The following is a 26258-nucleotide window of genomic DNA, read 5'->3' on the forward strand; positions in this document are numbered from 1 at the left end:
TGCCATCGTAGATATTTTATATTTGAGTAATTTTGAAGATTTTTCGAAGAATAGTGTAGAACTGAGCGTTGCGTCTCCGAGGCTCACGAAGCGTGGAAAAACGGAACTGAGCAACGGACGCTGCGCAAGACTATTTATACCTATGGTGACGTCAGCGCCGATACGGAGGCCTTCGGGGGACACCGACTCGAGAGACGTCGACGTGCAGCACCCTCTACTGTGAAAAAAAGTTCTGAGGCCAGCAAGCTGGAAGTGGATTTATCAAACATAAGGAATACGAGGGAGGACACAATCCATTCGAAATATATTTACATAGGATATGACACAGAATTCTACACTCGTGTACAGGTGCGTTATAAATGACATCATATCATATCACTTTGTATACTCTGTATTTAGTGATTCGTAGGTTTTTAGCCCTGACATCGGTCCATGGTTTTTCTTTCAAAATTGGCAGCGTTCCAGGGCTAACAAGCTACGATAAAATGAGATCCAAGGAAACGCCAAATGAACAGTTCAAAAGACTGCACTTCTTTTTCAAAAATATAGATTATCAAAAAAATAAGATAACACTTATTGAAGGCAAGAAACTGAATAATTGAACTATCCTATACTGCAGAAGGACAAATTAAAACCATGGAAAACAATGTTGAATTATGTCACAGGCATTTTTAAAAGGAACCTAATCACTAAACACAGAGAATACAAAGTGTAGAATTATCTATGCCATAACAAATATAAATATGAATAGGCCTAGCCTTGACAAGGCTTGGGAACAGGCGAAATGTAACATGTGCGTAAGTGTTGGTTTTCTTAAGCAAAAATGACTTGACTGATGGTCCCAACTGATTTGTTCATGTAGAATAGTTAGTACTAAATCTATGAATTGATATGAATTCAAACGTATTGAAATGTAGAATTAGAAATCGCACACCGATACCTTTGGGGACTTTAGCAAAACAAAAGAGGCGATGGCTGGAAGGCTTAGAATTAATCTTAACCTGTGGCATTGCTCTGGGCAGCCCTCCAGACCATTGTTCTTCGCCTGCCAAGCCATTACAAAAGGGAAAGACCATATGCAAATCAGGCTTGATCCCAACCCAAAAGGGGCAGTCCAGCCCAAACTGCTCGGTCACATCCCTTCTGCACGAGACCACAACCATCCACACAGATGTTTTGGCCTAATTGGGCATCATCAATGAGGAGCAGGTTGGGTCTCTAACCCCAGCAGGCACGGGACCCAGGGTTTCTAGAACATTTTATTGTTTAATAGCGTGGTGACCCATATTACTTCCAATTTTAACATTTATTCGTTTACTATTCCACGCTGCATTTACAGAGTCGTTTCCAAGCACATGCTGTTTATTTTTTTTTTACATAAAGGTAATCAATTCACTTTTATCAATGGCCAGTCTGTACTTTTCCATGAGCAGAAAAAGATAATATAGTTGACAGAAAAGAATCTCAACTCAGTTGCTTTACGAATATGTCGACTATGCAAACATCACACGGCTGCAAACATCACACGGCTCCTGAAAAGTTCCATACTTTTTATTCTTCATTACAGCCATCATTGCAGTTTGGGCTCATGTACAAGAAAGGCAACTTTTGAACCATGTGCAATATATTTGGCAATTCAAAGCCCCTTTACGTTATGGTTTAAAAATGCAGCAGCCCTCTATGTACAAGAAAATAAAGACACTGTTGAATCTGTTTAAAACCAAGACTTTAAGAGGTAGCGTTAATCTCGTCCATTATTAAACATGTACACAAAACCTCAGAACGGATAAGCAAGCAGGAACAGGAACTCAACTTGCAGGGTATAAAGAAGATGATCTTCCAACTAACAAAACAGTTATTAAATACCATAAATTAAAGACAAATAAAAAAATTGTGCTCAAATAAAGTAGGCAAGAAAGTGTCTCTTCAGACTGCAGTACATGGACTCTTCTATCCATGCGGTAGGCCGAAACCGTGTCCATGGTCATTTACAGAATCTTCTGTAGGATTGAATTGGCAACGTCCAGAGTCTCGTCTTTCACTAAAACAATGTCATAGGAGTCCATGTATTTTTCTAAAAGTTCTTCCACCTAATTTAGAAGAAGAAATATGTAAATAGCGTTGGAAGCACAGTAAATGTTATAATTTCACTCGACACATTTGCATGATCTAGTGACATATTTGTATTTAAAACTCTGAAAATGAAATAGAAAACATGATGAACATTGCATGAATTCTGTTGAACATTTTCCAAACTGTGCATGTGTCAAGTTGACCACAATCCACTTGATTATACAGTTAAGTATAAATATTGGCAAACACCCCTAAATGTGTTTCGCTTTAGCCTTTGTATATTTGTTCATAACATTATTTGTCAAGCTAATCATCACTACAAAGTCTAGCTTATTGTTTAAAAAAGAAAATGCGCGCAAGTTCTTGCAGAGATGTTTGATACCTTTATTAGCCTGTTTGCTCACAAGGCACAGTATTTCCATCCACTTTTTTAAACAAAATATAAAATATTAATGCAAATTCTCAGCGATAAATCAGCAAACAAATTAAAATAGCTACCAACAAATACCATTAACCCCATCCAATATATGAGCAAGCTATTTACCAGTTAAAACCAATGCAGAACCTTGAGTATTAGAAATCATTTGCCTGCTTCAGGTGGGACGCTGCAGGACACTGTGGCATGTAGGGTGAACATGACCGACCTGTAGCAGTATTTTTGCAGCTTATCTCAGTTGTAGATTCATATGATGTGCCTAAATCACTATCTAGTGGTAGGTCCAGAATATTACAGGTAGACATGTGCTTATCAGTATCTAGCGGCCTTTACAACGTTTGTGAACATCCAACAAGTAGACACCATTAGTCCTCACTGAAGCCATTCCCTTCCTGTTTCTGCATTTTGCAGCCATTTTATACTTCGCCTCAACAGATTTAGGAGAGCAGAAGAACAAGTTACTTTCTTACCTGGTAACGTTCTTTCGATGGGATGGTCCGACGACGTATTCCATATCTATGACAGGAAATGTCCACAGCTGTGCTGCTTCGGAAAATCTTTGGCGTCTGCGTCCTGCGTCGATGACGCCGATGCGCCGTCCCCGAGGACCTCCTCCGACGGCACCCGATGTGATAAGTAGGACGCACGATGCCCATAGCCTCAGTTATAGTTTTTTCCCAGAACGCGTGCCACCAGTTTTCTGCCAGTCAGACACACAAGGCCTTGCGGAACGCAAGCTGCAATCGCAAAAGAAATTCTGCAGCGGGGAAGGCAGGGAGGGAGCGATATGGAATACGTCGTCGGACCATCCCATCGAAAGAACGTTACCAGTTAAGAAAGTAACTTGTTCTTCGAGGGGATTGGGTCCTCCGACATATTCCATATCTATGACAGACTCCCAAAGCAGTACCAAGCAAGGAGGTGGGAAAGAATTTAGAATACAAATTTAGCATGCCCAATCAAATTGCGGAATAGAGAACTGACTTGCCAAAGGCCAGATCTTGCCCTCTGATGGAATCAAGGGAGTAGTGACATACAAAAGTATGTACTGAAGCCCAGGTGGTTGCATCACAGATGTGACGAATAGGAACTCCCCTCTGCAGAGCAGTAGACGCAGCCACTCCCCTGGTAGAATGGGCCCGCAAGCCAGCCGGAGGATCCTTACCCGCCAAGCGGTAACACTCGGAGATAGCTAAAATAATCCAATGAGACAAAGTCTGTTTCGTCACAGCTTGTCCCAAACGCTTTCCAGCGTAACCAATGAAAAGTTGATCGTCCACTCTGACCCGGGACATGCGCGAAATATAAAAGCTCAACGCTCTCCTAGGATCAAGCCTATGGAGCCTCTCCTCTTCCTTACCAGAATGTGGAGGAGGATAGAACGCCGGAAGAACAACCTTCTTGCTCAAATGAAATTCCGAAACCACCTTTGGAAGAAAAGAAGGACGAACTCTAAGGACAACCCTGTCCTTATGAAACACAGTGAAGGGTGGCTTAACTGAAAGTGCCTGTAACTCACTCACCCTGCGAGCGGAAGTAACCGCAACCAAAAACAGTTTTCAGTTAACAGCCTCAAAGGGCAAGAATGTGAAGGCTCAAACGGAGCACCCATAAGAAACTTAAGAACAAGGTTCAAATCCCAACCTAGCACCAGAAAAGGTGACGGAGGGAGCACAGTGAGCCCTTTCATAAAAAATGCTAAATTAAAAGGAATTTTAAAATAGGAACACTCTTCAGACGAGCGCTTAAATATGGACAGCGCCGCCAGGTAACCTTTAATGGTCCCCACATGCAAGCCACTGTGGGCCAAAGAAAGCAAAAAAGACAGAACCATGATAATGTCACATTCAAAAGGATCCACATTCTGAACTCTGCACCAGTCGCAGAACTTTCTCCAACAGCAACGGTACAGAGACTTAGTTGCCGGCCGCCTGGCCGAGAGCAACACCTCCATCACGTCTTCAGGGAGGTCCCAATCCTTATACCTCAACCTTTCAGAAGCCAAGCGTGAAGGTTGAGGGATCTGACCTCTGGATGGAGAACCTGACCCCCCTCCCGTGAGAGCAGATCGTCTCCGTAGGGAAGACGACGTGGAGGGCAGATGGACAAGTCAAGAATGTCTGGGTACCACGTCCTCCGGGCCCACGCCGGAGCAATGAGGATCATCCGGGAACTGAACCTCCGTAACCTCCGCAGCACTTGCGGGATGACGGGGACTGGAGGAAACGTGGACAGTAGTGGGAATGACCACTCCACCACAAACGCGTCTCCTAAGGCTCCTTTTGGAGGAAATTTCCGCGAGCAAAACCTTTCGCACTTCCGGTTGACACTGGAGGCGAAGAGATCCACTTGAGGGGTCCCCCAAAGGGCGAAGATCTCCAGGAAAATCTCCTGAGCCAGCTCCCACTCGTGAGAGATCGAGCTCTGCCTGCTCAGAGCGTCCGCCGTCTCGTTGTCGTCTCCGGCCAGATGAACAGCCGAGATCGAAACTTCCTGCTGGATGGCCCAGAATTCGAGCTGCATCGCCTCCCTGCACAGCGGAAGTGACCCTGCCCCCCCCTTTTTGTTGAGGTAGTGCATGGCCACCGTGTTGTCCGTTAGAATCAGGACACTCTTTCCGCGCACAGTCGGCAGAAAAGCCTTCAGGGCTAGCCTGACGGTCCTCAGCTCCAACAGATTGATATGGAGTCTGGACTCCGACGGAGACCAACGACCGCTGACTGTCAACTCATTGGCATGAGCTCCCCATCCCGTGAGGGATGCGTCCGTCACGATCGTCACCTCCGGCCAGGGCAGCCAAAATGGGGCCCCCTTCATCAGATTGCCCTCGACGGCGCACCACAGAAGGTCCCGGGCCACCGAGGGCGGCACCTGGACAGGGTCCGACAGCCTGCCGGAGGACAGACCACTGGAGCTTGAGTGCCCACTGCAAAGAACTCATCCACAGACAAGCCTTTGGCACCAGAAGAATGCAGGATGCCATGAGGCCGAGCAGTCTCACGAACTCGGACGCTGGGAGATCCTGGGCAAAATGAAACTTGTGCACCATCTGCTGAATGTGAAGAGCCCTCACCTGAGGAGGAAAACACTGCCCCAGGGACGTGTCGAGCACTGCTCCGATGTACTGGAGCCGCTGCGTTGGTGTCAAATGGGACTTCTTTAAATTGAGGGAGAAGCCCAGCCTGTGAAGGGAGTGGCAGGTGACGGACAGATGATCCAGGACTTGCTCGGGAGAGCTCCCCCTGATCAACCAATCGTCCAGGTAGGGGTAGACGTGAATCCCCCCTTTCCTGAGATGCGCTGCCACCACCACCATGAGCTTGGTGAAAACCCTCGGGGCGGAGGTCAATCCGAACGGCAGGACCCGAAACTGAAAGTGCGAGTCGCCAACCGCGAACCTCAGGTACTTCTTGTGCTTGGGATGGATCGGCACATGGAAGTAAGCATCCTTGAGGTCGAGAGACACCAACCAGTTGAAGGGCCTGGAGGACTTGAGAAAGAATCACCATCTTGAACTTGTCCTTCCTGAGGAGTTTTTTCAAACCGCGGAAGTCCATGATGGGTCTCAATCCCCAGTCTTTCTTCGATATCAAAAAATAAGGGGAATACCATCCCTTGTTCCTCTCCGCTACAGGCACCAGTTCTATGGCGCCTTTCTCCAGCAGGGCTTGAATTTCCTGCGCAAGGAGCGGATCCGGACTCTTCAAAGAGAGGCTCCTTGGTGGATTGTCGTGAGGCCTCTGCCGAAAAGGAAGACAGTAGCCGTGGGTTATGATCTCCAGAACCCACACATCCGGAGTAATGGCTTGCCACTCTACTAGATGCTGCGCCAGCCTTCCCCCAACCGGCGAACCATGGGACCTGGCCTCATGACTGAGTGGTAGCGGCTGCGGTGTTGCCCGAGGGCAAAGAGGCAACTGCCCGGGCGGCCTTGGCGCCTCGAGTACCTTTATTTCCACCTCTGGCACTCTTACGATGGCCTCTTTGACTGCTAGCTCCCCTCGCTTTACTGAAGGACGAGTAATAGCGAAAGGAACCTTCCCTCCATTGCTGTCCCCTAGGACGAAAAGGCAGAGGTTATCGAACTGCAGCGCCCAACGACGTCGCTGCAGCTTTGGAGGTCTGCAACCTCTCAAGGCTCTCGTCAGCCTTGCTGCCAAAAAGGTGTTCACCGTCAAAGGGCATGTTGAGGAGCCGGGACTGCACATCAGGCGCGAACCCAGACTTCCGCAACCATGCAAACCTGCGCATTACGGTGCTCGCCGCCATGGACCGGCTGACACAATCCGCCAAGTCCAAACCCGACTGAACGGCCTCACACATGGCATCCTTGCCATCCTCAACCATAGCAAGGAAACCATCCCGTTCGTCCCCTTCGGGAATATGTTCAGCCGCTAATGCAACACAGTTCCACAGAGTGTGTGTGAAACGAGACAAGGCACATATGGAGTTGGCCGCCTGAAGCGCCATACCCCCCGAAGAAAACACTTTCTTCGCCCAGCCGTCAAAACGTTTGTCGTCCCTATCCGGAGGGATGGTAAGATACGACGCCTGCTTTGCCGGGGCCGTAGCCGCCTGCACCACCAAACTCTCCGGAGTGGGGTCCCTAGACAAGTAGCAGGGGTCGCTACTGGCTGGATGGTATTTTCGCGACAAAGACTTGCCCACTGCCGGGAGACTCTCCGGAGCAGTACAAGCCGCCGACACCCTTCTCTGCAGAGCCATAGGAAAAGGCCAAACCGGGTCAGTGGGTGGACCGAGATCAAGCATGTCTGCGAGATCATCCTGAACGAACTCCCCTGGGGGAGCTGACCAACCCAAGTACTCGGTGACCCGAGACATAAGGTGCCGATATGAAGAATCGGCATGAGTGCCAGGCTCCGGCCTACAAAACTCCACCTCCGGAGAGGTGTCCAGTCCACTGGCATCATGCAGCGACTGCTGCAGGTCATCAAACTGGCTATGGCCCGAGATAAGATCATCGGGAACCGTAACCGGAACCAAGCCGCCATCAGAGCCTTCATCACCCTCAGAAATGTACTCCAGGCGGGGAGAGGAAGACCTCTTGGGACCAAAGCAATGCCCGACCTTAGCCAGAGCCTTTCTAGGGGCAAACCCCGTGCCACAGGGCCCCTCCGACACCACCGCTTCGAAAGGCGTCGAACGAATCGGCGCCGGCGTCGACAGATAAGGCGTCGACGTCAGCTGCAGCGGCGCCAGCATCGGCGGCATCGACACAGGCCTCGAAGCCGGAGCTCCGAGCGTGTCTCTCGACGACTTAGGTGCCGACGGCGTCGACGACCCCCTCGGAGGCAGAGCCTCGAGAGAAATCGTCGACGACCTCGGCCCCATAGGCGTTGACGTCTTCTTCGAAGACGGCACAGGATCACGTGGTCCCGAGCGCGTCGAGGACCGGGACCTGGAACGGGCATGGCGAGAACAGCTACCCTTGTCCGAGCGGGACCTCTCCCGTGGGCCGTGCCGACCACCCGAGCCCGAAGCCGTACGAGCGGTGTCTCTCGACCGGTGCCGCCCGACCCCACTCTGAGGCGCAGACGGACCGGTGCCCTGCGATTCAAGAATCGCTAGCATCTGCTTCCCGAAGGAAGCCCATTCCCTCCGGTGTCGCTTGCATGGAGGGATAAGCGACCCGCCGACAGGGCAGAATTCTCGGAAGAGGACGGGGAAGGCGAACTATGCCGGCGCTTCCGGGAATGCCTCGAAGAGGCGGAGGCGTGGCGAGACTGACTCCTGGAAAGAGACCCACTGGACTTCCGACGATGATATGGAGAGTCGCCCCTCGAGTCATCCGTCGAAAGCCCCGCAGACCTCGATTTCCGGGGCTTAAGAGACCCGGCCTACCAACAGCTTCTTCTTGCGTTCCCGCAAGGCCTTTGCCATGAGTGATTGACAGTCGTCCGTATCGTGGGCCTCCCCGAGGCACCAGAGGCAGGCGTTGTGCGAGTCCGTGACTGACATCTTGGACCCACAGTCCCCGCATTTCTTGAAGCCCAGACGCGGGGTTGAAGACGAAGAAGACATCGCCACGAACAGGTCTTCACAACAAACCGAACAGGTTCAACGAACCGAGAATTGAAAACAGCAAACTCCAACGAGTCGAGGCGTACCGAGATTCACAAAGCAAACACGTTTGTTGGAAAAAACGGAACTGAGGCTATGGGCGTTGTGCGTCCTACTTATCACATCGGGTGACGTCGGCCGTCGGAGGAGCTCCTCGGGGACAGCGCATCGACGTCATCGACGCAGGACGCAGACGCCAAAGATTTTCCGAAGCAGCACAGCTGTGGACATTACCTGTCATAGATATGGAATACGTCGGAGGACCCAATCCCCTCGAAATGTGTATGCACGACCTATCCAGCAACAGTGGAAGCTCTTAAGTCGGTAAGCAGTGGGATCCAATGATTTCACACACATTGTTAATAGATTCTATTTAGAGCCATATGTATGTCTACAGAGGACTTTATACCTTCCCTTATATGAGCAAGGCAGCCATCGGCAAATTAACATCTTCAGAATCTAACACGTCAAGCCCTTTTAAGAGCACATTAGGTTTGAGGAAATAATTGTCTACATTGGATGAGTTTAATGTGCCAATGGGAGCTTTCAAACCTAATCTGTAGGTACCATAAGGTTTTCTGCCCTCAGTCACCAATCTATAAGAGGAACTGTAGTACGATTATAGACAGCAGACAATTTCTCAGTCCTTGGAAGGGTATCTGAGTATCTTTACCACTCTACATGCTGGTCAAGTACAGAGGATACTTTAGAGGTGTCGAAATCTACCCCTAAAAACGAAACTATCTGTTCCAGGAGGATGTATTCCTTGAACCCCCAGTCATTAAAATCCAATGCCTATAACTTTCTGTTTTGGTTGGACATACACTGCAACCACCACCTGACTGCAAAGAGACAGACTTGATAAAGAACAACCTACTCCCTAAGGAGCAGCATGCCATCCCTGCAAACAATACATATCTATTGTTTGATATTACATGTGGCAATGATTACCTATAGGTCAGGATAAGATTTGTGTCTCCACAAAGCAGCACACAAAGTTCCGATGAGTGACCCACACTACGCTAAGCTCCAAAACACAGATATGAAGCTTGTCCCCTCAACGTAGCTGACTGTAAGGTCTCAAAGAAGAAGACAACTACCACCATTACATAAGTTCATTCCCTGGGAGGGCCCCGAACACAAAACACCAACCTGAAAATGACAGGAATCCACCCACTTGCTAAAGGAACAAAATATACTTTTAGGGTTGGTTCTTTCGAAGCTCCCCAATCTGGCTAGTGGTATCATCCACGCGAGAAACCATTAACTTCTTAGGCGAAAATAAAATCTTTTGATCACAGTCGATCGACATGTGTGTTATCTTAGCTATTCAAGATCCAGTACTCAATCACAAAGTCTGAAAACAGCACTCATTACAAATATTAGATGATCAAATCCATTTGTTAAATCAGCTACTCAATTTCAACATCATCTGTCATTAATACAAAGAGACAAATCTTGCTGGTATATATTTTCCTGAGTCACAATTCCACAGCATGAGAAGGTGGTTAAAATGGGTTTTCTAAAAGTAGGGCATCCTGAATGGTTCCAATCCAAGGCAACCACCAAGAGAGAAAACAAAGAGACGTTTTAAAAATGTACTAATATGCACAGAGAGACCCAGATAAAAAGAAGACTTAATCAGTCACTGAGACATAGGGATTTCTGAATTCAGTCTTTAGAAGCGTGCAGATGGTACTGCCATCAAATGTATGAAAGTAATTTGGCTCCCCTGAGATAAAATGTAAGCAATTTAAAATTGGTAATGATGGAAGGCAGCGACAGAGATCAGACATTTTTTGGGTTACAGAAAATGCTGCATTAGTCCTTCCATAAATGCTGAATTAGGTACCTTAAATAATGCATATCTAACCTTCCTTTCTTAGAGGAAGGCAAATTGTACTGAGTCAACCTTTTTGGATATTTATTATTTCCAGTAATGTCATTGGTATAACCTTCCCATCCTAGACATTCGCATTCCAACTTCATTCATCCCATCCACTGTTTTACAAGAAGTTTTTTAAACTGTGTTTTTATTGTTATTTTCAAGTGAACATGAAACGTGAACCCCCAATCCCCTGTATTCCGCCTATTGCCCAGCTTGCAAAGCCTCCAATCAAATATCATTTCATAATGCTTTATTTCGACAGGGTCATAAAAGCAACATTCACCAATAATACATTAGCAATGCACACAGAAGAAGAAATACAAATATTAATGTTACAAAACTGGATAAAACGATCAGTAAAACATTCTCATAAAATGTGAAAGCCCAACAGCATTATCAGTGCACCAGTATCTTTTCTGCTCTCCATCTCCAAGCCCATACAAGATATTTACAAGTGGCATAGACTGCAAGCACACTACTAGAATTAAGACGGACTGACTTAGCCTCATCCATCATACGGCAGCCTCGAGCAAAGAATAATGGCTTAAGATATCGTTGTCTCAATTGCAAGGTTACTGAGCAGATCATCAAAAAGTGAACAATATTCTCGTTTGTGTCGCCACAGAGCGAACATGTGGCAGATACATTATTGTTCCATTTATGGTGAAGATTTGTAGTCGGTAAGATCCCTATTCGCAGCTTAATGTACAGGGATCTTTAAAATTTCAGGTTTACGTAGTCTACGTAAACTTCAAAAACCCTCTTTTGCCTTTATGGCCTTAGAACGGTTGTCTTGCAAGACCTTGTCTAGAGCTCCGGCCTTTAGCACTGTCTCGGATGCATTGGATATGATGCTTGGATTAGTCCAGTACGCCCCAAGGCCCTTAGCATATTCTTAACGTGCATGTCCCACAGTAAGGAGAGGGCCCCTGGCTTGATTTATAACATCCAACAACACATCTTCATACTTTAGCAGAGAGCAGTTTGACCATAGCCCAGCCCAATAATAGACAGGCCGCACTTGACAAATGTGTTCGATGCTCTGCATCCCAGTTTCCAAGAACACTGGTAAATTGGCACAGAGGATGGTAGCCCCAAGATATTCTTAAGATACTTATTTTCTGCTGCAGCTAGGGAGCCAATACCTTCCTACCCCCATAACTCTGCACCATAAATTACAGCCTGTGTCGCTCGGGCTTTATAGGCCTCCAGGGAAACAAGGACTGCACCACTGCCCTGTTCACTTGTAAGGGCACCACTGTACCTTGCCAGTGTTACACTTGCTTTGTCCAGGTGCATACTCCATTTACAAGATGGGAATACTCTTAGCCCTAGGTAATAGTAAAAATCGACCTGTTCGATGGGCCCTCTTCAAAAGCCAAGCTTAACCCTCTATGCTTGCTTCTGGTTCTGTTACTAAATACCAATGATTTTGTTTTTGTAATGTTGAGGGCAAAGCCATTTACCTTGCAGGAGTCCACGAATATCCCTATTTGCTTGCGTGTGCCGGTAGGTGTTAGTGACAATAATACCGTGTGATCAGCAAACAATAGGGCTGGCATCTTATCACCAGCTAACGTGGGGGCATCCGAGTCGGAGGTGAAGGGGTCATCAAGTACCCCATTAATAAAAATGCAAAATAACTTAGGAGCCAGTGCGCACTCCCATCGGACCAAAGTCCGGTTACCCGAGTGCAAAATCTGACTGGCTCTCAGAAGGTGATCCAGAATTTTTATCTCTCATAGAACCTCCCACAATTGACACCTGTGCACTGTGTCAAATGCTGTCCCGAGGACAACGTAGATCGCATACACGCACATTTTTCTAAGGACATCTTACTTGCTACAGACCAAGACATGCTGGTCAACTGTGCTCAACCCCCCCCCCCCCCCGCAAAAACCTGCTTGCCTGTGATTGTTGGTAATCCAGGACTTGAGGTAGGAAAATATAGCTCTTGTGTAAACACCCCCCATCACCTCCACAGCCCAGAAAAATACTCGACCCAAGTGGATTTGATACTGCATCGTGTTGTGCCCAGGATTTTGCCCTGCCCCCATTATACTCCAAAAATACCTGGAATCACCTTTGCCCATCGCAGTTAACAAAGCTTCCCAGGTTGCCTCACACCAACCCTTTTTCTTATCTTAGAAGTTTGCGGTACTCAATCCTAGCTTCCCGCAAGTCAGAGATGCCTATTGAGAGCTGGTTTCTGACCACCATAACAAGTTTGCCTTTAGCCTGCCTACACACTGTCATACCAGGGGGTCCTAACTCAATAGCTTTATGCATACATTTCTGCAGATGGGAGAACATGTGCCATAATTTCCCAGTCAGCTTCTCATGCACATTAACTACAGTGGCAATGTACTGCAAGTCTGTGCGGGCAAACTTATCCAGCAATAAATTAATATCATGGTATGCCGTGGGCAGGATTTTGTCCAAGTCAAGAATTCCCCATCTGATATTCCATCTGAAATAGAACCAAAGGGACCCTTCCCTCCAGAGTCTTAGGATCTCCAACGTACACCAATCCCATGAATGAATCGATTCCCTCACCTCCAGCAACAGTAGGTGGTGGTCACTTCCAACTCTATGCCGGATACTAACGCTTTCCACAAGATGTCAAGCCTCTATGTTAACCAGGATATAATCTATTCTGCTTTTGCCCAACTAATTCTCAAAAGTTACAACCACATGGTCGTCCCCAGGAAAACACCCATTGCACGCCCTAAAGTTGGCCAAAAACAAGATAACGACCTCCTCAGCATTCCTGTATTGCCTTTTTGATTTAGTAGGATACAGGCTGCCTACCCGCCAGTAGCCATCTTCATCCTCTAGTATTTCTGCCATGCTGTCTAGACGCTCGAACTGTATATCCAAGTCCCCCATGACCAGGACCCTCAAGGGGCCAGATAAACACATTCTCCAAAAGTGAATAAGCTCAGTCACCTTTAGAATAAGATCAGCGCCTGCTCCAGGAAGACCCCGGTTATAAACATTTATAAGGATTATCTTGGAGTCATCCTTGAGTTTCAGGTGAAGTTAGAGTTGTCTGGTGAGTCACAGTCCTGGACCTGTGTGGATTTAAATAATGAAACCCCCCTCCCCCGTCACCAGCTGCACATTTGGGCAGTCCTTCCTTCCCAAATATGCTGGGATTACAAAAGTAGAATACTTGGGTGCTTCAATAGCCCACGTTTCCTGGAGACTTACTATCCCATGTCCCCGAATGAAATTCTGCCAATCATTGCCGGGTGGATATTTGTTCATCCCAGCAATGTTCCAAGACAAGCCATGCACCGGGGCCTTGGATGGTCAGGACTACCAGGAGGTTGCTGGGGTGTCGATAATCCCCCTCCCCACTGCATCCAGCTCCCTTATTGGTTCCACTGGAGCCTGTTCCTGATCGGGGACCCCATCAGTCCACGGAAATCCTGACAGACCCCCGGCTTATTTCCATCAGCCTACACGGGACACTAGTCGGCCCAACCTTAGTAAGCAAGGTGCATTTCCCCCATGCAAGAAATCCTTCAGCATCAGCTTCCACCGTGGGTCTCACTAAGTGAGATTGCATGCTGCCCAGAGGGTCCATAAAGGTACCAGAATTATTTCTCACACCCACGTGAACCTGATACCACGACAGCAGAGTCATTTTGATTGTTATGTCCAACCCACTCAGGGGTAGGGACCGTTGCTCCATTGCCAATATGTCCTTGACTATCTTGTGGTCGGTCTTTCATTTGAATTAGGTCCCTGCCCTGCAAGCCTGCAGTCTTTGCAGGCCGCTCTATCACTACGAAAAATCAAAAGACAACCCTTTTTTCCCTACATCCAATGGGTAGCGTTGATCAATCTATCCTCCTGTTCATTTTTTGCATTCTACAGTTTGGAGACATTCACCATGTAAAAACAGTCAGGAGGTGTACATTCAAGCCACTGAACCGTACCATTACCAACTTTCATTTCGTGACCCTGTGTATGCGGTCACAGTGGTTGAGCTACATAGACACTCATTCCCCCTGGAGTGGACCCTCTCTTTGTGCTATAATAACCCTTATGCATCATCCCATGTTTCACTCTGACAGACTCTGCTACAATGCTGCCCACTCCCCAGCGCAGAGCAAAATCTCCCTGTGCTGGACTCATATGCAGCCATTTTTATATACTCTGTGCTCTTACTGTTAAGCGCCTACTATAGCTCGAAGTTGGGCAGCAGTTTGAAGTTGGGTAAATAAGTTCAATATCAACGCCCAACATCTTTTCTGCGAGAAGACAAAAGATTGTTTGTTTTAAGAACAAGGCTAATGCACCTATCACCCACTTTAAAAAGAGGCCTGAGAGCATGAGGCTCTGCAGGAAGTTCTTTAGTCTTTTCATACTTTTGTAGTTCTTTCATATTGCTCTCAGTTTTGTTTACCATTCTCCGAACACTTGGCACTCATCCTAGAAAGCCTGGAGAACAGTCATAGGGAATATTTACACTAAGCGCAGCACAGTGTTCCAATATCAAGGTCGCTTGGCGCCCATCCCAGACTCTCAAATGAAAACACTATTTACTGTTCAAAGTACAATTTTGAACACTTTCGCTTAGCCCCGCCTGAATATAATGTGCCTTTCTCGCATTTACTAAACATGAATCCGCACGTGTCGAGGCTTGGGCCATGTAGGAAGAAAGGAGGCACTGAATTTTAGCCATGTTAGCATTTCAACAAAGAGTACACACTAGTACCCAGCTGTAAGCTCCAAGGTGATAAATACCTTTGATCCCTAAACCTGTGCAAGGCCCTGATCAATAAATGGAAGGTGCCTCGCACAGGTTCAGGGATCAAAGGTATTTACCACCTTGGATCTTACAGATGGGTTACTGGTGTGTAACACTAGCTGAAGATATACAACATTTATTCGCATTTTCCTTTGACAAATTACAGTAAGCATGGTCCCGGACCCCTTTTGGGTATGTCAATAGTGGGAGTGAATTTCAAATATTCCTGACCCAAGGCACTCCCAGATGCAACGGAGAATGTGCTAATCAAAATTGAAGATTTGAAAAGTAACTTCAATTAAATGATACATGTTGTCGATCAATTACAAAATGCTGGGGCAAAAGTATCTTTACAAAAAACACGGTGGTGTAGAAAGAGAGTACATTTTCTAGGCCATGAACTGACAGAGTATGCTATGCGTTAAACACGCAAAAGAAAAAGGTGGAAGCAAATCAGAAATTGGAAGATCTCACCAATATGAAAGGCTTAAAAAGCTTGTTAGGAATGATAAATTACAACAGGAAACGTATAGAAAATTATGCAGAGATTACACAGCCTTTGACAACATTTCTCAAACAGGGTGTACCCTGGAAATGGCAAAAGGAACAAAGTGAGGCAGTAGCCAAGTTAAAAGACTGTTTGATAAAAGCGCCATGTTTAGCATACCCAATAAAAAAAACAAGAGTTCTTTGTAGAAATAGGATTCATAGATCAATGTATGTCAGCATTACTATACCAAAACATGATGCAAATAACAAAACCATTGCATATGCCAGCAAGGCATTGTCACAGGTAGAGACCAAATTTAGCGAATGTGAAAAGGCACTTTTGACCACTCTATGGGCCTTGCAACATTTCCGTCCCATTATTAAAGAGGAGCGGGTGATTATTGAAACAGTCAAAGGATTTTGAGGTGATCTTAATCATTTCATTGAGGAAAACCACACAGGGCAACTGGATGAGAGAATAGTCTGGGAAACCTTCAAGTGCTCTATGAGGGGCTTATTAATCAGTTTATCGAGTGGGTGGAAAAAGATACATGAAGCTGAAGTTTTGAGCCTGGATAAGAAGATTAAAGACCTGACGGAGGAAGTGTTACGTAATCCAATTGATGAAAAAGTTTAGGAGCAACGCCACATGAAAAGTGATTATAACAGGAAAATGTCTGAAAAGGCTGAACATTATTCGGTATCAAATGCACATATTTTGAAAATGGTGAAAAATGTGACCGCTGGTTAGCCCATCGTTTAAGAAGTCAGGAGGCAGACAGGGCTATTCCGTCTATCACTAAATTGGATGGGTCCACTACTTTCAACCCTGAAGAGATTAATGAAATCTTCAAGGAGTATTATGAGCAACTGTAGATGAATCAGACTAATATATCTGTGACTTGAGGAGTTTTAAAGCAACCCTACTGTCGAATTGACTATTGACGAACTTCGGAAATCAATTACATCCTTGAATTCTGGGAAATCGCCAGGACAGGATGGGCTACCTGCTTAATTATATAAGATTATGCCAGATTCAGTAATTGAACTTTTACGTGACATGACATATGTGACTTCTCGATCTGCAGGGATGCTACCCCAAACAACCCGCCAAGCAACAATTTCACTGATCACAAAGATAGATAAGGACCTAACATTATCTTCGAACTATCGTCCATCTAGCCTATTAAATAGAGACAATAAAATTCTGTCAAAATCCTTGGCAAGGAGACTAGAAATGTTGCTACTGAAGACAATTCATGAAAACCAATCAGAATTTGTCAAAGGTAGGCATGCTGCTAATAATATGAGAAGGCTCTTACAAACCTTATCCCAAACAGATAAGTGTGATGATGCGACAGTCTTCTCATTGTATGCCTAGAAAGCTTTTGACCGAGTGAATTGGAATTACTTGTAGAAGGAATGGGTTTTGGGAAATGCTTTATGAATTGGGTAAAGCTATTCTACTCTGGCCCGACAGCACACGTTGGAATCAATGGCATGAGTTTTGAATGCTTTGAGCTGGAACGTGGTACTAGACCAGGGTGTCCTTTGTCTCTGCTTTTATTTGTAATTGCAATTGAACCTCCGGCAGCTGCAATTCAAGAAGAAGAAAGGATACAAGGAATATGTCATTGCAGAGTGGGTCAGTAATTGTAGCTTTATGTGGACGACCTTTTACTGGTGCTGAGGGACTTAGGAAATTCACTGCCAACACTTATGGAGCTTATATCAGATTTGAATGTATGCTCAGGCTATAAGATCAACTGGGCGAAGTAAGAGGCAGTGCCACTAACTAGGAGTTAAAATAAACTAGTGGTTAAAAATCTGGGATTCAAAAGGTGCCCAGAGAAACTTAAATACTTGGGCGTCTGGATGACCAATACATTGGAAGGAATGGTACAGGAGAATATGAACATTCTGAGTTTTGGACTTAAACAGGATTTAGAGAGATGGAAACTGCTGAATCTATCTTTATGGGGTAAAGTCAACGCACTTAAGATGATCTTGACACCAAAAATAACTTATGTACCTGAGCATGCTATCATTGGATATTGATTGGGAAGAAACTTTGGAAAGAATTTGCGTTCTATGTCATTTCATTGCAGAATGTTTTATCGCGGGGTTTTTTACAGGAGATTTTTCAACTGACATTTTCTGGGGACAACAAGCCTCCAAGGTTGAAACTATGGAAATTGCAATCACCTCAGGAAAGAGGTGGATTAGGGGTTCCTAATTTCTATGCCTATCACCTGGCATTTATGCCATTTATGGCCAGATACTATGCACCATTATTGGAAAAGGTACCGGATGATTGGACTTAGGGCGGAAGCATGTCTATTATAGGGCCCCAAAACCACATCAGGACGAACAACTAAAGTGGAGTACACCACGTAATTTTTGAGAAGTTCTTGGAAGGAGTTTGCGACTCTTTTAGGGGAAAATGCCTTTAAGAGACTTGACTCATCCATATGGTACAACCTGAAAATAAAGGAAAATGGTAAAACACTTTTTTTTTCTTGGGAGGTGTACAGTGGATTGGGGACCTGAGAAGTAATGGCAGATGGCTGACCCTGAATCAAGTGAAGGAGACGTGGCAAATACAAAATTGCTCACAATGTGATTACCAAAGGCTTAAAAAGGCAATTGAGACATTGAGCCTGAGGAGGGAACATATTTCAGATCCCTTAATGCCAGTGGCAAGATGGAAGGTGGGCTAGCGAGTAAATATTACAAACTGATTGTGTCCAGATCAATGGACAATAGATCCCTAATGGAAGAATTGACAAGGAGAATGACGTGAGATGACTCAGGAACGATGGGAAGTGGTTTGTAAGAATGTTTGCCTATCTTCTGTAAGCCTGGGCGAGAGATCGTGTCAGATTAAGATCCTGAATAGGGTGTATTGGATGCCTGAGAGATTACTTAAGAGAAGTCTCTCTGATAAGAGTGAATGTTGGTGTTGTGTTCACAGAGTGGGCACCCTGGAACACATACTTTGGGAGAGCGCGAGAGTGATTTCTGGAGACGATTTTGCATCATTTTTAACGATGTGTTAAGACAAACCTTGGATCACAATTTGAATACATTAATTCTTGGTGATGACGAATTACTGAATAATCTAAGCACCTCACAATGAAAATGGCTATTTAGAGGTGCCTCTGTGGCTAAATAAATGATATTAAGAGGATGCAAATCGAGACAGTCTCCAGAAGTGAATGTGTGGATGGAAGAGTTGTTAAAATTGGCTGACATGGAAAGATTGATTTATCGTCGGAAGAAGTAAATGGTCTTTTTTGAGAAGATATGGGGTAGATTCCTGGACATGTACTAGCTCGGTTTATACTTTTTCTTTATAGGAGGAGGGAGAGGGCTTATTAAGACTTGTTGATTGTATATTGTATCTGTAGAGTGTTCTAAAAAAATGCAAAAATTACTAATTTAAAATAAAATTAAAATGCAAAGGATCATATAAGGGAATTTGGCCCCGTCAATAATCACTTCATGGATGCTAGCATTACAGGGATTCCCAGTGAAAGTGAAATATGGACAGAACAAAAAGAGCCCAATTGCTTGAGGGCTATCAGAATTACATGATTGCACGGCTGTCTGTACACCTGAAGACACAGCGCTAGAAACAAATTTAAATGAATTTGAGGAATCCCCACACAAGGCTTTCAATGAAGAAACATGTAAGGACCTTCCAATCATGTATGTAGATGGTTGTGCATACCACATGGAAGGTGCCACTGAGGTTGACATGAAGATAGGGAAGCATAGGACGAGGCAGGTAGTGTTGGTCACACCCATTAATGAAATACCGGGACAAATCGCCAGAGGAGGCGGTCATCCCTCATTGATGGGGTAAATGAGGTGTTGTGGTCCTTAGCCAAAAAACTATTGAAACCTAAGAAAATAATGACTCAGGGGGGCACTGTTGAGCAGCCAGCAAGATGGCCACCTAGCTTCGGAGCTCCGTGACCCACAGACCACAATCTGTGTACAACGGCGGAATCCTGCCATCTATACCCTCAAAAACTACGCCTGATTGCCCCCTGATCGCTGGGTACACACAGTGAAAAAAACGCTGTCAGCCGACCAGCTGCACCCAGGTTATGACCGACTACGTTGCCCGGCCCATGTAGGCCGCTGGGCCTGCCTGCTGGAGTCTCGGAGGGCGTTACGACATCAGCGGCCCTGGACGGCGCTGGCCTGCTAACCTGAAGAAGATCCTGCTGACGAGCCCCCCAGACGTGTTGCCGGGTGCGGAGGTGCCGCGTGGAGACAGGAGGCTAGACTGCTGACCCGTGACACCAGCCGAGGCGCTCTCCATGCTGCTGCCGCGGGCTTCGGCTGACAGTGGGCGGCAACGGTAGGTGCCCCAAGGGGGAGTACTAGTGGCGCTGCCGCCTCACCTGGGCCCCCGTGGGCCCATGTGTCATCGGTGGGGCGCTCGTGGCTCTGCCCCCCCCCTCATCTCCAGTAGCGCTTACCATCCTCCCTGGGCGCGGCGGCGGTCCACAGCGGCCCAATCCAACGTCTGATCCTCTGAGGGGTCCCTTAATTTAACCCGGCCCCCTGCGCGGGAGGCCCGGTGCCTGCGCTGCACGGCTGGGCGCCTACGTGCAAGCCAACTATCCCGGCTCTTCCTCCCACGCGCCAGACACCCGCTCCCATGCTCTGCGGATCGGGACCAACTAACAGCCCACAAACGGGGTCATTAAAGCAGCAGTCTACGCGGCTGTCCTTCACAGGGCTAAATCAACAATCCACGCGGCTGCCCCTCGCATCAGAAGGTTCCTCCTCCAAGTGCTGGGAGCCTTCCATGGAAGAACTGCTGCTGGGCATGGCGCTGAAGAAGGAGAAGCCACCTTGCTTTACCAGCACAGATAGCTGGGAACGAACATCATCTACTTGACCCGGTGGGCCCCTCCGACCCACCCCATCAACTACACATCGCCCAGCACGCCCATATACAATTTAAAGTGGTACTTACCACACTGGAGCCCACCTGACACCCCTCAGCTTTCTCCACCCACGGTGCCTGCGGCCACCACAGGGCATCCGCTGGAGCCCACCACTGTACAGCCCCCGGGCCATTCGCCTCACTTAACAACAATGATGGAGTGCATGGCCAAAAACTTTGCAGCCTTTCATGGAAAACTGGATGATATCAACGCGAACGTAGCCTCCTTAAGAGCTAAACTCGACCAACATGGGGCCAGAATCACTGAGGCAGAACAAAGATTCGGAACCAACGAGGTCACTGTTCATACCCTACAAAACACAGTCACGGAGCTAGTCCGTGACATGAAGCAGGTCAAAGTTAAGTGCGATGACCTCGAATCGAGGTCGCGAAGAAACATGCGCATAGTCGGGGTTCCGGAATCTGCATTAAAGGGTCAAATGGAACTCGCTGTCGAACAACTACTCAAAGACCTCCTCGATAACCCTGAGCTGTCACCATTCTTCACTGTTGAACGAGCACACCGCTCACCGGCACCCCGGCCTTAACCAGGAGACTTCCCCAGACCAATAATTGCAAAACTGCTAAGGTACAAGGACAGAGACCTCATACTTTGCCTGGCCAGAGAGAAAGGGGAACTAAGGCTGGACTCACAAATCATTAGGATTTTTCCTGACTTTTCTGTGGGGGTGCAGATGGAGCGACACCAATTTGGAGGTGTGAAAAAAATGCTAAGAGATGGGAAAATCGAGTACGCAATGCTCTTCCCGGCTCGCCTAAAATTCACTCACGCAACAAGCTGTACTTTTTCACGGTCCCGGACGAGGCAGTCAAATTCATCGAGCCACAAATCCCGCTAACTGATCCCCCGGAGGAATCAATGGACGACGACTAGGACCAAGGCTCCTATGGCTCTACTATGGCCTCACCAGCCGTGGCCAATCTATGGACTGTTCCCCAGTGGTTTACCTTGTCCCCCCTGCTCTATCCTATTCCGTGCCTAACATAGCCCCAACTCCAGCATCTCAAGAGCACAACCCTTGGAAGGGGAAACATTCCTAGCTTGCTTGACTATAACGGCATACACGGGTCCAGAACCTCGGAAACCAAGCCTCACTGTTGGGCACCAGCCAATGGCATCATCTGCTTAGATCTCGTTACCTTAGAATAAGTTGTTTTTTGTAACCTAAAGTTCCATCAGCCGTTCAAAGATTATTGAGGATTCATCATAACATGTATTAACAAATGTGGGTCAGACGGCAGCGGCGGCCCCCACTGCAACTGCAATGCCTTCTAAGGTGTTTATGTTTAAGCCCCGGTTGGGCTATTGGTCGAGCGTCGCCAAGTTGGGGACGGCACGCAGTTGGTCGCTCCGAGGGTGGGTACCATCACACTGCTAGATTGTACCGGGCGGTGAGGGTGGGGAAGTTGGAAATGTTACACAAAAATCAGCAGGAAGGTGATGACTGGTTTTGAATAGCGGCGTGTTCACGTCACCGCAGCACATATGGTGGTAACCAGAGACAGATCCTTCACTTGGGGTGTCCCATAAATTGTCATCGTGGCTGTTAAAATGATGACATGGAATGTTCGGGGGTTGACAAATTTCACAAAGTCCCGTAGGATTCCAGCATATGCACAAAGACATGGGATGAAGGTACTCCTACTGCAGGAGACACACGCTCTGAAACTCCTATCATCAAACCTAGCACAGTCCTGGGGCCCCAACAGATTCTATACCCAGTACTCCACTCAATCCAGGGGAGTCCTGACTCTTATCGACAAATCTGTCAAATTCACACTCCACACATCCTACATTGACACAGAACGTAGATATGTGATTCTCCACTGCACTCTGGCTAACGAGGAATGCTTGCTCGTAAATTCATACGGTCCCAACACCGATTCCCCGGAATTCATAGACGCAGTAACCACCATCCTCATGAGATATGAGGAAGTCCCCATCATATGTGGGGGAAGACATGAATCTTATACTTGACAATATCCTGGATAGAACAACCACTACCTGCAGGGTCATGTTTCGAGCCGCTAAGCGACTCCATACACACATGAGGTCCCTAAATCTACACAATGTGTGGAGAACGCTCCATCCCCAAGGGAGAGATTATACTTTCTACTCAACAGTACACGATAGCTCTTCACGAATAGACATGCTGTCGGGGTGCCGGGTGGGCAGGATGACAGATGTCGGGATCCTCGCACGCACGCTCTCGGACCACTCCCCTGTGCTGATGCAGATCTAACTGGGAAATACTCTGCCCACCCGCCCCGCCTGGCGCTTTAAATCCGAGGCTCCATCTGACATTGTCTTTAAAGCTGATATCCTATCGGATATAAACACTTTTTTTGGAAATAACAACACACAAGACACACCCGAGGGGACCCGCTGGGAGGCATTTAAAGTACACATCAGAGGGATGTGCATCTCGAGGGAGGCTGGTGTTCTCAAAGCCATAAGGCAGGCCCTAAACAACTCCGAAGCTAAGCTCAAAACTCTAGAACAAGAACATGCTTCCACGCCGGCTCCGGCAACCCTAGCAAAGATTAGAACAGAACTAGAACTATATGAATCTCAAGCCCTTAACGAGGTGCGGTACTATGCTCGGCCTGTTGCTGTGCAAAGGTATGGCGAGGGAGACAGACCTGGAAGAACCCTAGCTAAACTGGTGCGCGCGGAGGGATGTAGGACCCGAATAGATAGCATTGTAGATGGACAAGGCTCACGACACTGGTCTGACCAAGCCATCATTAACACCTTCGCAAGTTTTTATGCCAGTCTATATGGCCCCCAGCTGGAACACACTGCCCATGACCTGGACGACCTGTTAGAACGCCTCCCTATGACCCTCATCTCCCAAAGCACCAGTGAACAACTCAATGTCCTGTTCACCTTGGATGAGATAGTCCAGGTAATTTCAGACCTCCTAAAGAACAAGGCCCCGGGCCCCGATGGGCTCACATCTGAGTTCTACCAGGAGCATGTTGCCATTTTAGCTCCCATAATGTAAGGGGTCTGGACCGAATCACTCTGGTTAGCCACCCTCCCTCCCTCCTTAAGGGAAGCCCTAATAACCGTCCTTCCCAAACCAGGGAAAGCCCCCGACGAATGTGGTTCCTATAGGCCTTTATCACTTATTAACACGGACATGAAAATCTTTGCTAAAATAATAGCAAATAGGTTCCTCCCATTCATGCCACATCTGGTCCACGCAGACCAAAGCGGATTTGTCCCCGGCCGCTCCACTGCACTTAACATCCGCCGTCTATTTAATGTTATGTCCAGAATTGACCCGAAGGCTGACGCAGTGGCGGTCACACTAGACGCCCAAAAGGCATTTGACATGGTCTCATGGCAATACTTATGGGCCGTGCTGGAAAAATGGGGGTAGGACAAAATATGATCTCCTATATAAAACCGCTATATACAGGACCAATGGCCAGGGTGCTAGTCAACTCTGTGTGCTCTCCCTTTGCGCTACACAGGGGCACAAGTCAGGGATCGACACACCAACAAAGGCATTTGCCTACAGGACACACCGGAAATCATCTCATTGTATGCTGATGATGTACTCCTATACGTCAGAAACCCTTCCATACACCAACACCCCATCATCCGAGACATAACCAAGATAGGCACGTATTCTGGCTTCACCATCAACTATTCCAAATCAGAAATCTTCCCGCTCACTGCCGCAACCCAGCAACCGTCATGTGAATTCCCCCTACGCTGGTCCCCAGGTGGTATCAAGTACCTCGGGGTTCAAGTGTCACTAACCAGAGCTTCCTTACTGGCAGATTAATTACATGACAACGGCACAGCTCATTGAATCGAAAATGCTTAGGTGGCGAAACGCCCCACTGTCCCTTGCAGGCAGACTGTCCCTAATAAAAATGATTGCGGTCCCCAAGCTCCTCTATATCTTTGCCAACGTACCAGTGTGGCTCGGGAAGCAATATTTCAAGAGGCTCCACTCGGCGTGCGCCCAATTTCTCTGCCATTCCGGAGCTGTCCGCAAGAAGTGGCAACATATGACCCTACCCTACGAAAAAGGGGGTTTCACAGCCCCAGACCTAACACTGTACTATTTTACGGCACAGGCCCAACATGCCACACACTGGTACGGACACTTGAACCCGCCCCCACACGTCAAATTAGAGAAACTGGCAAGCGATGGGACCAACATCATGACCTTAATACTACACCGCACGTTCCAGTCAGATTCCCGGCAGACCCTGTGGCTACCACGATCAGAGCGTGGAATAGTATTCTGAACTCGCAACATGAGAATCGCCCATACTATAAATGGCTCCCCATATGGCAATTCCCTAGACTCTCCCCCACACATGAACAGCATATCCTGCGACACTGGGAGGACCTGGGCTATCGAGCACTAACTGATCTATACCCTGACGGTAAATTCATCACCCCTCAGATGTGGCGGCCCGAACACTCTAACTCAGCGCTAGAGCTACTACAATACTTCAGACTAAGAGCGGCGGTCCTTGAAATGTGGCCCTCCTACCCAGACAAGCCCGAACTCCAATACATAGCAAACTCCGCAGGCGGCAGGGGCATAATACCCTCTCTGTATAAAATGCAACTGGGAAAATTAGAGGCTGCCTTCCTCAAACCACGGGAACTATGGGCCAGGGAGCTGGAACTGGAAATTACGGAAGGGATGTGGAACAAAATGTGTACACACACGCGCAAAGTCTCCCTTAACGCTAGATTCCGGTGCATACAATAGAAACTCCTTAACAGACTTTAGTATACACCACATAGAGTAGCGAAATTCACACACACCCCGACTCACACATGCCCGAAATGTAAATCTAAAGAGGCAGATCATATACATATGTTTTGGTCCTGTGCTGCGCTAAGTGCGTTTGGACGGAAGTGACGAAAGCGCTCTCAGAGATCATTGGGTCCCCAGTTGACCTTGACCCATTAGCCTTGCTGTTCGGAATATGGGCTGGAGAAAATACAAAAAAAAGTCGACATTTTTAAATATAAGTGCTATTGTCGCTAAAAGATGTATATTACAATGCTGGAAGCGCCAGCCCCCCGCACCCTTGAGATGTGGTTGAAATCCCTCACTTGGGTACAAATGTGGGAAGAAGAGTATATTGGCTCCCTACCCATGCCATCCCGCCCTAAACATGTGTGGACTGATTTCTGCAGCTATCTGAACAACAGAGACAAAGTTGAGTGGAGCTCCACTCCCCCGCCAGGTCCGCCCGACTCACCATAAGCACTGAGCACTTCACGCTCCTTTAAGTTATTAGTCCTCCCCCCCGCCAATCGGTGCTGCTTGAAATAATGTATGATGTAATGCCTAAATGTGATAGTGGCTCCCGTTTATCTTTGTGTAATGTGTGCTGTACCAACTTTCTGCCAATAAACAAAAGTTTTTTTTAAAAAAAGAAGAAAATAATGACTCAGAGCAACAGTGTAAAAGAATGCCACACCATTGCTAAACCAGTAAGTGCAGTGGAAGTATATCTTCAGAATGATTGTGTGCTTAACACGTCACTATCATTC

General features: G+C 47.1%; 1 protein-coding gene across 3 annotated transcripts in view; it reads right to left on the minus strand.

Moving 5' to 3' along the window:
• Positions 1-1535: 1535 nt before the first annotated feature.
• Positions 1536-26258, minus strand: part of NT5C3A (5'-nucleotidase, cytosolic IIIA) — a 656918-nt gene continuing 632195 nt past the window's right edge. For all 3 annotated transcript variants that reach the window (XM_069613233.1, XM_069613235.1, XM_069613234.1), the window contains one exon: positions 1536-2090. In XM_069613233.1, the coding sequence (XP_069469334.1) occupies positions 1989-2090 (102 nt within the window). In that variant the 3' untranslated portion in view covers positions 1536-1988. The remainder of the gene's footprint in view (positions 2091-26258) is intronic.

Source organism: Ambystoma mexicanum, chromosome 5p (genome assembly GCF_040938575.1).
Source record: "Ambystoma mexicanum isolate Mex_15411 chromosome 5p, UKY_AmexF1_1, whole genome shotgun sequence".
NCBI classification, from domain to species: Eukaryota; Metazoa; Chordata; class Amphibia; order Caudata; family Ambystomatidae; genus Ambystoma; species Ambystoma mexicanum.